The sequence below is a fragment of the Podarcis liolepis genome, assembly GCF_965112155.1.
Source record: "Podarcis liolepis genome assembly, chromosome: 6".
Classification (NCBI taxonomy): domain Eukaryota; kingdom Metazoa; phylum Chordata; class Lepidosauria; order Squamata; family Lacertidae; genus Podarcis; species Podarcis liolepis.
The window spans coordinates 60701293-60715491 of NC_139559.1; the positions used below are offsets into that span (position 1 = coordinate 60701293).

The 14199-nt window shown below is 42.2% G+C and overlaps 1 protein-coding gene across 18 annotated transcripts in view; it reads left to right on the plus strand.

Moving 5' to 3' along the window:
- The window catches only part of NFIA (nuclear factor I A), a 443145-nt gene that overhangs the window by 375218 nt on the left and 53728 nt on the right, over positions 1-14199 (plus strand). For 11 of the 18 annotated variants that reach the window (XM_083510331.1, XM_083510321.1, XM_083510334.1 and 8 more), the window contains exon 7: positions 3109-3237. The exons of the other annotated variants lie outside the window; for them this stretch is intronic. In XM_083510331.1, coding sequence (XP_083366457.1) covers positions 3109-3237 — 129 coding nt within the window. The remainder of the gene's footprint in view (positions 1-3108; positions 3238-14199) is intronic. 18 annotated transcript variants of the gene reach the window in all.

Genomic DNA, 14199 nt, shown 5'->3' on the forward strand with positions numbered 1-14199 from the left:
CTAACTTGTCTTCCATACCTTTCCCCTCTTAAAGGACAAAATATTTATTATTATTATTAATAATGATGTTGTTTATATACTGTACACACTTGGTACTTTCAGTGATCTCTTATCCAGAGAAATTATTAGGTCCACAATTCCTTAGCTGCAGTAATACAGCAGCATCAGATTCTGCTAAAGACCATTCACTAGGCCCTAAAATATGCTTTTAGAAATTAGCAGTTCTTGTTCAGTCCCTCAAAACATTTAAATTAAATTCTCAAAATTTATGTTCTTCATGTTCTTCTGAATGATGAAGCAGTCATATTTTTGGATCTAATGGGTGCCACCACTTACATTTAATTAATAGATTATTCCTGAAGTCAAGTATGTCATACAAGCTGTCAAACACTTTTTTAAAAAACCACCTCATTTAATACATATTATTATGAGATGGTTGTAAGAGATTTCAATTTGCACATTTATACTTTACTTTAAAATCCTGCACTAAATTATATTAGTGGTTCAAATTCAGAATAAGTTTGTTGTGCTTAAATGTCATTGAAATCAACTGGGCAACTAATTTATGTCCATCATTGCAATGAAACTAGCTTCCTCTGGATTTGGACCAATGTGCGTGTAATTTGGAATATTCAGTATTAAATACTTATCATGTCGCATACATTATCTTAGCAGCTCTTACAACTCAAAAAAAAAGCATCATCTCCAATAAAGTACCCAGGGGCTGAGACCCCCAACTGAACTGTGGTGGCATTTGAAAGCGACTTCTTGATAAGTATTCATGCAACACAATTCTCTGCATGCCCCTCCTCCCCAAAGGAAGTCCCACTCTGTTCATTTGAGCTTAATCTCAGGTAAATGTGCATAGGATTATATTTTAGCCACTGTGCTATACCAGCTATCATTCAAAGAAGTTTTCCCCAGTCTGGTGCCCCTCAGAATTTTTTGGCCATGAACACTCAACCTCATGTTTCTGTAATTCAGTAATCTCAATATGAATTGCTCTTCTTGACCACATTTAGACTGTAATCCTGAACACACTTACTAGAAAGCAAGCCTCTTTGAACACTGTGTCTTACTTCCAAGTAAACATGCACTGCATAGGATGACACTGTTAAAACGTAGCTAATATGGCCAATTAGCAACCACAAGGAGAACAGTTGATATTTTCTGTCACTACATAGGTCGTGATTAGAATTGCCTTGTGTGAGGTAGAGCAACTATGGCCTTACAACCTTTTGACCCAGTGCGCTTCTGTTCTGTCACATTTTGACTATGAACTTTACACTGTTTGTACAGATCTCTGTAGCTGCCCATTGTAAAAATGCTGTTATCTAAACTATAACAATCAGATTTGTATTGCTTAGTAATTTAAAACAATAAAATCCAACACATCAGTTAATATAGTAATAGAGTTAGGAAATGCCAACAGTTTGAAAGGAAAACCATAAAAGGTATTAAGGACACAATCCTATTCATGTCTACTCAGAAGTAAAGTCCCTTGAAGCAATGAGAACCCCGTCCTTTTAATGTATTTGTTATAATATACATGCTGCAATCCTGTTTATCTGGGACTTAATCCCAGTTCATCCCAGCAGCATGTGTATTATAAAGAATACAGTAATAATACAGGATTCTCATTGCTTCGAAGGAGTCTACTTTTTAAATTACCTCACTGATTTTCTGTTCTAATAATGCTGCCTCTCTCTTTTTGTATATCTACATGCTTGTGCATACAGACCCCAAAGATGAGAAAAGTGCATTGTCTGTAGCCTCTGTTTATCAAAGATCTTTTAAACGGAACATTCATTTATTATGGATAAATTGTATGCACGAAGTACAGACTACAGACTTGATATTAAACCAACATAAAAATTAATGTTTTGTATCCAACACTCGGTGAATGGAACTTCCCTTCCTCTCCTTTCCCCATGCACACCTAAAATCTGCTCGGGGGATGGTCCCCAAACCCTCTGGAGCAGATTTTGAGGGTGTATGGGATGGGGCTGGACGAGAGAGCTTCCATTGTGCAAGTAGCAGGACATCAGCAATGCCTAGAACCCCACCAGTCGTATCATTTATATGAGCAGAGACCATAGCTCAGTGGCAGAGCACATATTTTGCATGCAGGAAGTCTAAGGTTCAGCCCCTCACCTCTCCAGTTAAAAGGAGGCAATTCTGAGATGAATGGACAAATAATCTGTCCTGGCATAGTGTAGTTTCCTATGCTCCTATTAGCATCGAACCTGATGATACAATGTCAGAAGAGGGTCTTCACTTCTGTGAAAGATCTTTTTTCCAGTGAAAGCCTCTATTAGTGGTTAGTTTTAAAACAAACGAACAATTTCAATATTATAAAATACCATTCAGGTTGTGCAACGCTAAAAGGCTCTTTAAATTTTATAAATAAAAAATCTCCCACACAATGGGAAATGGATGCTGTTTGTAACTCAGAAACCTTTAACGGTGCAGAAACATCTGGAACTCTTCAAGGCATTCATCCAGTCCACCCACCCAGTTCCCAAAACACTGTCTCAGTTTTGCGCATATCCCCAGAACTTTCCTACCCTTGCCGCCAGGATACATGTACATTTCACCTCACTCTCACTCAAGTGTTTAACAGAAGCAGGAACCTGTGGGCAGGAGGCAGATCTACTCTTGGTGTTCAGCCTCTGTGGTTTCAAAACTCTGGGCAGTTTATGAGACATATTCAACACCTGTCCATAAGCCATAACAATCTATTTAAAATGTATATATAAAAATGTATATATAAAATCTAAGCATTGCAGCTACTGTAGTTTGAAAAAATGTAAAGAATAGGGCCTAATAAGAATGCTAATTAATAACATGTCAGCAAGTTTCCCTCAGAGATTTAAAAATATATATATTTGGATGCATCTTAATATATATTTTTTCACGCCAGTGATGGCCACCCTTTGCCCCCAAAGACAATCATAAATAAAAGTGAACCTTCAAGCTTGCTGTTGTATGCAATTTAATTTGTCCTTTAAGTTTTTCTATCTGCTTTCGCACCTCCTTTCACAATGCATAGGCTGTTGTTCCATGACCTAGCATTATTAAATTGCACTTATCAATCATTCTTGCCAGGAATGCCATCGCCAACTCCATTAAAGAAGTCAGAGAAGTCTGGTTTCAGCAGTCCCTCGCCTTCGCAGACCTCCTCCCTTGGAACAGCATTCACACAGCATCATCGACCTGTCATTACAGGACCCAGAGGTGAGGCCTTACGAAAGTGCACCAATGGGCTTGGACTTTAACCATGGTGCCCCTAGCCATCAGGGTGTGCTATATGGATAGAGTTGCTGTTTCAAGTGCCTGAAGGTTTTGGATAGAGAGTAAACGAAGATTAGTTACCTTAGTCTGATCTAAAGTGGTTTTGATTGCCTAGGAGTCAATCTGAAGAAGGAGTGTGGCTTAAGTGTTCACTGTGTCTCATTCAGCACGGAGCTATGCATTCTATTGCTTCGTCATTCTAATCTTTCAACAATCCTGGTTTTGCATTGTGTGACATTTTGTATTTAGTTTGTAGGAGTCATTGTTCCAGTCCACAGGCCCTCATCACCATCGTCTTTTAAGGTTTTAGATGACTTTTAGTAGCTTAGTTAGTTTTCACCAGTGTATTTGTGGGTGACTTAAAATAAAGCACTTGACCACTCAGTTTCCAAGGGGTGAATAATTGGTTAGAAATAGCTCTTCAGATTGAAACAGAAAGTGAGGAATGCTGCATAGTTAATTCACAAAGACCACGTCTGTGCTTAGTAACAAGGTGAGGAAAATCACTTGGTTTCTGAGTCATCCAAAATTTGAGGAATTTGCACCTAGGAACTTAAAAAAATACCTTATTCCCTGCTTAGTGGCATTCATAAATAAACTTTTGCTCTTAATAGCTTTTATCCCAGACGATCACAAAATAAAATGGCCAGTTGTGATAGAATTATGCTTCTTCCTGCAGCATTTTGGTTTATTGGACATACTAACCTGTTACACATATAACACTTCCTAGGTATAATGTTTTTGATAAACAATATGTTCATATTAGACATGTCTACTCAGAAGTAAGCCCCACTGGGTTCAATAGAGCTTACTTCCAGATAGGTAGGTATAAGAATACAGCCTTATTGTCCTGTAAATTGCACTAGTATAAATCTATATGTAGGCCAACCAAAGCATCATAAAATAGTGTGTAAGCTTTAGAGTTCTTCAGAACTTGGAAAAATTTGTAAATAAAAGTGGAAGCTGAAGGCTGCAGAATCACAGCCAATATGAGGGCTGAAGCAGCAGTGAGGTCAGGACTGTCCGCCAATGTATCTTCCCTGCCCTGACCTTGCTTCCTCTTCACTTTCTCCTGATAAGCAGCAGTGACTTCACTGCTGAAAGGTTATTGCTGTGCCTCCATGCAACCAGGTGAACCACCCCTGCTTTCAAAGAAGGCTTTTAAGGTGCTACACAAATATCAGGTGTCTCCAAGACCTTTAGTATAAACTCAGAGCCCACCAAATAGCACTGGTGTGCAAGATGCCACCACTCTGAAACTTTGCATGGCTTTCAAAATTATTCAGACAGAGCAGAATGGATTTGCAGTTAATTAGGTAGCAAGTTGCTGGGAGGCAAGCATGCATTTTAAAAATGCTCCTGATAATTGGTGAAAATAGAAAGGTATTCGTAGGATCAAAGTTACATTAACAGCGTATTCAGCTGTACACCAGCTGACTCTGAAACTCAAGGGCAGCCTAGACCCGGCTCCACCAGAGTATTGCAGTGCCATAGCTAAAGTGGCATAGGCAGGCTTAACATGGTGACGATGGTCCGTCTGAGTGCTGCTGGTCCAGAAAAAGCTTTCAAGCAGTTACAGTGTTTTGGCTTTGCAAACATTTGTCCAGGCTAAAGGACAGAGCCACTTCTAGGGACCTTAGGATCCAGTGCTAAGTGGGTATAGGTGCCACACTTTATACTTTCTTACAACTTTTAGACGTTTCATCCTGCCCTGGAATTTCCTGAACAGAAGTAAGGGGCCCCCTAGAGTCTAGTCCTTGATCATCTGCAGCAAGGCATAACTTAGGGCTTTTGTAGACATTTTGTCTTTCAGATGCACAGTGGCAAGTTCTTAGTTAACCCAACTGATTACTCAGTGGGGCAGAACCTCACCAATAGCCTTGGGGTGGTCTCATTGCCACTTAATCTCATTGCCACTTAATCTCATTGCCACTTAATCGAGGTGGCCAGGCCAGTGTTGTGTAGATACACCACTGGAATCAATACTGCACTCCCACCAGTGTGTCTGCACAACCTCAGCACGTAATTGGCAGCATCCTGGTAATTGGCAGCAACCCCAGAGTTCTAATTCTTATGTGTGCAAATAATAGAAAGTACCAAGGTTATATCAAAAAGTAAACCAAAAAATAAACTACTGCAGAGTGGGGGGAAAAGAAAGCAAATATGTATCACGCCCACCTATTTTATGGATTTCTCAATTATAAACCCCTTATCAAGGTATTTTCAATAAAAATCTTGAACAGCTATAGAAGAAATCTAGAAAATCTTTCTGTATTTCTTCAGAGAGCATTTTCTCTGAAAAAGTTCTATATTTTGAAGGTGTATTGGTCAGAAGGGGCATCTACTGTTTTCTGCCCCTGAAATGGAGGTTCCCACTGCATCACGTATTCGCTGTCTGTTGCTTCCATCAGAAAAATCTGGTGGCATCTAGCGAGGTTTCTGTTTGTTCTTTTAAACTTAATTAGAAGTGGGGGTAGGATCAGACACTCCACTTCCCCCTGCAGCAACATGGATTAGAAAGAAAGAGAAAATGATTCCATAGGCACCAACTCTCTTAACCTGGGGTGGTAATTATCAGCAGGGGTCACAGCTGGGTAGGGAAGAGATAACAGCCCTTCACCACACCACATCCCTTCACCACCCCTACTGATAAGGTACAAGAAAAAATTGAGACATAAATGCATGCTACACATTAAGCATAACATGTAGTTTGACCCTGATTTAGCAAGTAAGTGTCATTGTTCAACATCAATGGGCTCAAACCATCTTGGAACCTTCAACAGCAATTTCAGCCTAAGGAGGATTTATGCATTCTTATCCCTGGATTTCATGCTCACCTGGTCAGATTTCAAGAGGCTCCATTAAATTGCTCGCTGCCAATAATCATGCAACTTTCTGGACTAGTTTTCCATTTGCTCAATACAGTACACTTTTAATGTTTGTTATTTATTAATTCTCCCCTCCTTCCTCTCAAAGGAACCCTGTTCCCTACAAGATAATAGCCCCAGGCAGGGGCGCCGACTTATAAAAATTATTGGGGGGGCCCATACCGGGGTCCTGCCGCTGGTTCGCTCGGGTAGCCGGGAGAACGCAGTTCGAGGTGGCGGTGTTGGGGAGAGACCCTCGCTCAGGGCGCCACTAGACTTGGCGGCCGGCGGCCTATCTGGGGGGTTTTGGAGCGTATTTCGGCGGAGCGATTGGGGAGGAGGGGGCTTGTTGCCGGATTCTTCAGCTGAGCCGGAGATCCGCTGCTGGGGGTCCCTGGGCCGAGTTGTGAGCACGGCCTGCTGAAGGGAGATCCAGCCGATTGCGCGACGGGGACGGCCGGGGCTCTCCGGCTAGGGCGCGCGGCTGGCTGGCTGGCGAGGGAGCAGGTGGGGAGGAGGCGGGGGTCCTCACTCTCTTAGGAAACGCACCCGCGCGCCCGATTGCCACGAAGTCCGAAGGGTGCGTGTGTGGAATTAAAAAGCAAAAACGAGATACGGGCAGGGCAGGCAAAGAGTTTTCTGCAAGAGGATGGAGGGCAGGTTGAAGAGAAAATCACTCAGGATGAGACAGTCAAATCAGCCATGATAAAATGGGCTCAGGATATTGGGTATAACATCATGTTTGAGGATTGGGAAAGGTTATGGACCACTGGAATGAAATTCACGGCATGTAATGCCTTGAAGGAAAATATTATGAAAATGATTTATAGGTGGTACATGACACCAGTCAAGCTTGCAAAAATATATCACCTGTCTGATAATAAATGTTGGAAATGTAAGGAGGCTGAAGGGACATTCTTTCACCTCTGGTGGACTTGTCCAAAAGTGAAGGCCTTCTGGGAAATGATCTATAATGAGTTAAAAAAGGTATTTAAGTATACCTTTCCCAAGAAACCAGAGGCCTTCCTCTTGGGCATTGTTGGCCAGAAAGTGTTAAAGAAGGATAGAACTTTCTTTATGTATGCAACTACAGCAGCAAGAATACTTATCGCAAAATATTGGAAGACACAAGATTTGCCCACACTGGAAGAGTGGCAGACGCAATTGATGGACTACATGGAACTTGCTGAAATGACGGGCAGAATCCGAGATTTGGGAGAAGAAACAACGGAAGAGGACTGGAAAAAATTTAAGGACTATTTACAAAAACAATATAAGTTGTATGAATGTTAAAAATTTACACGATTCGGAAACTATAGCTTCAGCAATTAGATTTGGGAAACAGGAAATTATATTTTAAGTAAGAAAAGGTCAAAATCTAAGGTAATACTATGTTTAATTTAAGATATAAGTAACTGATGAAAAGTATGTTAAATTTAGAGGTATAGTATTTGAAAAGTACAAAATAAGGTACGAAACAAGGTAATAATTTGCTGATATCTTTATTATAAAGAATGCAGGGTAAGGGAGATGCGAGGAAGTCCAGTTAGTTATATAAAAAATGTGTTGAATGGTTGGTTTTCTTTTCTTCTTTTTCTTTTTTTCTTTTTCTTGTTCTTTTACTTTTTTCTTCAGTGTATGTTTCTAACTTTGTATTTGAAAACTTAATAAAATATTTATAAAAAAAGAAGAAGAGAAAATCCTTTCGCTTTTCTGGGGCTCAGGGAAGTCTCAGAGCCGGAGGTTGGGGAAGGGACCCCCTTTGCTCTGCCCTCTTCTCCCGTCTTAGATTCGCATGGGGGTCCCCGCCCGAGCTTGCCTGGCCACCGGGCCACACAAGGGCCGCGCTCTACGCGGCGCACCTTGCTAGCCGCGCAGCTGTCCTCCGCGGCTGCGGAGCGGCCCTGCGCCGGTGCCCAGCCCCTCTGGGCGCCCGCTGCGCTGCCAATGACAAGCGGGCGACGTCGCGGGCGGGGAAGGCGTCGCTTTCTTTCCCGATCCTTCATCCTCCCAGTCTTCCAGCCCTTTTTTGGGTTGGAAGCTCGTCTCGTTCGCCCTTCTCCTTTCTTCACCCTGCGCGCAATTTTCCTCCCTCGTCTCCCTCCCCATTTCTCCTTCCTTCCTTCCTTCCTGACTGACTGACTGACTGACGGGCTTGGGCTCGGGCTCAGGCTCGGGCTTCGGGTAGGGCTCGGGCTCGGGCTCGGGCTCCGGGTCGGGCTCCGGGTCGGGCTCGGGCTCAGGCTCGGGCTCGGGCAGCCACAGCGTCGGCGGTGTTGGCGATCGGGCGCCCTATAAAAGCCGCGGACGCGCCCACCGCCGCCCGAGATTATTGGGGGGGCTGAGCCCCCCCAAACGAATTTTTGAGGGGGCTCGGGCCCCCTCAAGCCCCATGGAGTCGGCGCCTATGGCCCCAGGCATGTGGAGATAAAAATCTCAGCCAAAGGTAGAGCTGACAAGCTGGAGAACATGTAATGGCCATAAAAGTTATAGAAGTGTATAGATGTAAATAGAGTTATCGAGGCTACATCTCTTGGCAAGACATGGCATATCTACACTGAGAACCTGGTGCATGTCAACATGTATGTGACTGAAGATCGGTCATAGACAACACCTTCTGCCCAAACATGAAGCTATTTGGGTTTGTTGTTCCATGTGGGATGGAGACTTCCTAGAAATTAATATCTCCATGTATCATTACTTAGATTCATCCTATACTGTGGATATTCTCATAAAGTATGTGTGTGAATGCTTCATATATTATTAGATAAGAGAAAGAGGGTGTATGGATATTTTCAACAACTGAAACAAAGCCTAAGCACTTGTAACTTTAATTCCTACTTGCATTTGTCCCCTTTCCCTATTATCTCATGTATCCCTTTCTGTGTGACCTTTTCGCTGTCCACCTTTTTCTAGACTTGTCATATTTTCTTTCCTTACCAAATGTTGAAATATAGCTTGTAATCCTCTTGGGGCAGAGACCTGCATTCTTTTTGTTTTCGTTACTCCCTAAAGCACTTGTGTACTGAAGGCATCTTAATAATAATGTAGAATCCAGCCTGAATTAGCCTGTGGATTTAGCCTAAAACATTACAGATGGGACTTCATTTGATGCATATATGCGAACACTTTCTGTGAACATTTCTTAAGCCTGGACAAAATTACCTGGCAGTCTAGTTTTCTTAAATTCTAAAACACTTTTGTTTGCAAAGCACCGGATGCATGAACATGGCTCCACAATACGATCTTGCTGCTACAAAGAGTTGCTGAATGAAACAGCAGGAAAGCCATGGCTCTCATACAGAAAGGAACAAGGCAAAGACTCCAGCAAACACCTGTGCTATAGAGAGCTGCATGTGGGAAGCTGAGCCCCATGGCAGTGCTCCTCTCGATTATTCATCGCAGCTGTGATGTAGCCATCTGAAAGAGAGTGTGGGTTTGGCTATCAAAAGTATCAGCTGGGCAGTATGCACTAGTCCTGGTGTTTTATTGCCTACTTTGTCTGTACTTATCCCAGGCAGATGAGGCATCATAATAGCGTTTGATTTAGGAATGGAATGGATAGCCACGATTTTCTGCTCCAACAGCAAAATGTCATACATCCATTCACACATGCAGGAGGTAGATAGTTTCAAACAGACCTCTGTACTTCTAGCTTGTGTGAATCTCTAATTTCCAGCAGAAATATAAGCACTAGTCCAACAGAGCTGGAGCCTTTCATTGACTAAAGCTCTTCTCATGCATTTTAACCCATTTATGTTCCTCTTGAGGGGGGCGCATTTAGTCTTGTGCCTTCTTCACTCAACTATGAAGCTTACTGTATCATTGCGAGGCAGTCACTATCTTTCAGCTTATTCTAACTCACAGGGTTCATTCAGGGAACTCAGAGATACCAGCAGCAATAGCTTAGCTGCACCAAATTCCACCAGATGCCATTTTCCTCCCAATAATAAATCTTTAAAGAGAAAGGTGCTGATTTGAAACATTCCTGGATGTAACATCCAGTGCCCTGAAAAATCTTATTTTGTCCTGCTGACTTCTTCCACTAATAACTTTAGCTGGTTGAAATCACTGACATCAGGAAACAGAATTTCATTCTCTTTGATCACTGATGTCTGTAAGCTGCGGCCAGGCCACTTTCTCCTGCCTGGGTATTGAGATCTGAATTCTCACTGGCTCTGAATATCTGAGATGTTAAAAGGAAGATGGGCTTGGGGGCACAAACCAAAATCACCCCCCCCCCAAAAAAAAACATTTCCCAATATGAAGGTCATCCTTTGAGTCTTTGTGCACATCGCACCAAAATATGAAGTGGGTTTCTAATCATATTCAGCATCATGACCCTGGAGTCAGATTCCTCAACTACAGGCAAAGCTCTCAGATGAACCTGTAGGGCCAGTTGCGCCTGGCATGAAGATGTGACACTGCTCTCCTCTGAGAAGGACTCCACTGCAGAAGACCTAGGAAAACTTGGAAGATTCTCTTCTCCATTGCTGTAGGAGATTACTGGAGAAGCCTGGTTCCCTTAAGGAAAGCAGCATCTTGCAGCACAAGTGGTGCTGACAATTGGGCTGCACTTCCTGCTGCTACTGCTATATAAGGATTCCGTTTAAGCCCTGTTTCTTGCTGGAGGAACTTCTGAGCATTATATTACCCACAGCACAGCCTGAACTCTGCCTTGTATGCATATCTGAACCTTGTCCCACCTTGCCTTGTCTTACATCTTGTTTGCGCCTTGCCTTGCCACTCTGTGGACTCTCAGATGAGCACAAAAATCTTGCTGTGAATGGTAAACAGTTTTTTGGGAGATGCCTTTCCTCTTTTTTGGCATTGCATGTGGCCACCTTAGTAAACGTGTGGTTATCTTGTCAGAGCTCTAGGAAGCAGCTTGTTGCAGAATCTGCTGTCATAGACCTGTTGGCATCTTGTGCTTTCAGGTGGCAAAAAATAAGTTGCCTTCAGTTGGACTGTGGGAAGCTGAAGGACTAAATGAATTTGCAGTATATTGTTGACTTTTTAAAAATTGATGAGCTACAGTTGATGCTGTTCTCCTAAATTTTCATCCATATCCATAGTGTATCATCAGCACATGCCCAACTGAAACTGTGCCTACCACTTTCAGAACCATCAACAAAATGTCATTGGAGAGTAAACAATCCATGGTTACCATATGTGGTTGCTCCATCTACTATTGTCTTCGACTGGTGGGGCCCTGAGGCTCAACCTAAATTGAGCCATCAACATTATTTTTTCTTCTCTTCGCTTGTTTTTTGAAGATAAGAGGCAATTGTAGGGAGAGAGGGTGAGAAACTGACAAAGAAAAACACTGTGCAAAGCCCCTGATATAAATGGGTATTGGGCTCACCACCAGCACCCACACTCAAGTAGCTGCTGGGCAGCCTCAGTACAGGTGCCCCCTCTGTCAGCTCCCTATCTTAAATTTCCCACAATTCCCCAGAATGCCTGAAGAAGCATTGCCCCAGTGCCTTGTGGGATGTAACTGCTACCTGCTCATGGGATAGGGACAGGAGTTCCACCAACGTAGGAGGGGACCCACTTTTCTAGTGTCCCCCCTCAAACCTGGAGTTCCCAGGACATAACTTATGTTTAACTGTGTCTCAGATGTGAAAGGTTTGAAGACTACTGAATTAAATATTATGACAGCTGCTGGGGAAGATATTGCTATAGGATTTGATTAGAGACTCTTCCCTGTTCTGACTTACAGTATTTGTGCTCTTACATTCCACTCTGCAAGCAAGACGCTGGCAAATAGTTAAACCTAGACCTAAATAAAAGTCAAGAACCGTGTAATTAAAACTCTACCTTTATTGGATTTTAAAGAGTTGCCCTGTGACATAGGAAATATTTAGATGAGTAGCTTATTTAACTGATTTGTATGTGAGTGAACAGCTTAGAGGACTACTACCCTAAATTAACTATAAGGCCACCCACTGAGATTGCCTCGTAAAGGATCCTGATTGCTTAGCTTCATTATATGCAACCATTCAATAAAATGCTAGATAAATGCATAACTAAAAGCTCTATTACACTAATAATTTGCGCAAAGATAGATGTGTGGGACACCATGCTGGGTTAATTTGTCATCCCTGCAGCAAACTTCTAGAGATGGCCTTTTTAGTGAGGAATTGTGTTAATATGTTGTTCCACTGAGGACATGTTAGAGCAACAAGATGACTTGGTCCCTTAATCTTTTAAAGAGGCAAAAATGCCCTGAGAGGAAAGTGGCAGGGAGAAGAATGGGGGTGATTAACAAATTGGACCTAGATTTAAAGTTACCCTGACAAAAGAGACTCGATTCCGCCTATATAAGGGAAGTGGGGAGGACAGGAAGAGCGGGGAGGCATTTTTTTTTTTGAACACAGTAATAGGATTTCATGCATATCTAAAATAATAACATAAAAATTGAATACACTTAGACCACAGTATTTAGCCTGCTCTTTTGCTGATTACATATTCAGTTTCGTTGCTTTTCTTTGATCTGTCCATGGAGTTAAACTGTATGCTTTGAACAGAGTATTGAACTGTAGTATTTTATGCTAAATTTCCTTTTATGCTAAATTTTCCATCCTGCTCAGACATTCACACACCAAAGTCCATTATTATATTTAAATCCAGAACCCATGTTTAAGCACCAGAGCTCAGGATTTCCAACCTCTCGTATTGACAGAACCATAAATCACATTAAAGTTAAGTGAATTACTGTACCATGCAACTATAGCTTTAACAATGTTTATGTAGTATCAGCTTACCATCTGCAGAATGGAAGTGAGGAGAAACACTGATATTCAAAATGGGACTAGGAGTCCTAATAACTTAGCAGCAATCTATCACTCTGGATTCATTGGTTCCACTAATATACCCATTTTAGTATCAAAGCAGAATTCTATCATTGCACAAACAAAATATGACATTATTTTACAAGTTTTTATTTAATACACTGCATTCAAGTGTGAAAGAATGTATTTTTTGAAAAAAATTTGTTGAAGCGACTAATGAAACCCAGTACAGACAGTCTGAATACGAGCCTACAGTACATAAGATATTTGGTTGGATTTAGACTTAGTCATGCTTAGTGCAGACTCATTGAAAACAAGCCATGACTAACTTAAGTCCCATTGAATTCTGTGGGTCTACACAAATATTTCTGAATTCAGTACATCAGGCATAACGAACCTGATCTTTTGGATGGTGACACCCATCGTCCCTGAACATTAGTCATGCTGGTTAGGGCTAATGGGAGTTGGAGACCAGGAACATATGGGAAGCCACAGGTTCCTCGTGACAGCTATAAGTAGAAAGAGTATAATTTTGCTAAACAAACAATTGCAGCAGCAGCAGGCCTTAATCTATCATGTTCTTTAATCAAGAGGTTGTCAGGAGACCATTGAGCTCACCCAAATATCTGAACAATTCATTTGGCAATGCATAGCAGTTTCCATCTTTTCAGCAGAGTTTGTTACATTTTTATCCCATCCTTCCTGCAGAAGCTCTGGGTGGCATTAATGGTTCTTCCCCACACAACTACTCTAGCTTCTGTGGGTTGGATTTGGCTGACAGATGGTGACTGGTCAAAGGTTGCCCAGTGAGTGCCCCACTGAGTGAAAATTGTCTGATCATCTTCAACCTGGGCCCAAAGTAGCTGGTTGCTTTAAAGCTGAAGAAACAATTATCACTTGGCAAAAGTTCTTTGTTGAAGGCTACCATAGAACTTTGCTCTCTTCTTAGCAGACCTCCTTCGGCTCTTTGCTTCAGTAATACCAGCTCCTTAGTTAGATCTTTGGCTTCCCTTTAGAAGTCAACCTCTGCTGCTCCCTGCTGCCCCTTCTATCTAAAGGAGTGCATGCTAGGCACAAGAGGGTACCAGCCTCCAAATCCTAGCCCACACAGGCCTCCTCCCTCATTTAAACATGGTTGCATGGAGAAAAAAACTTGGGAATGGGAGGAGAGTTAAAAGTCTGGAGAGACAGACTGTTTGCACAAGGGAGGGTGCAGAATCCCAGCTTCTGCCTCTGTGGGG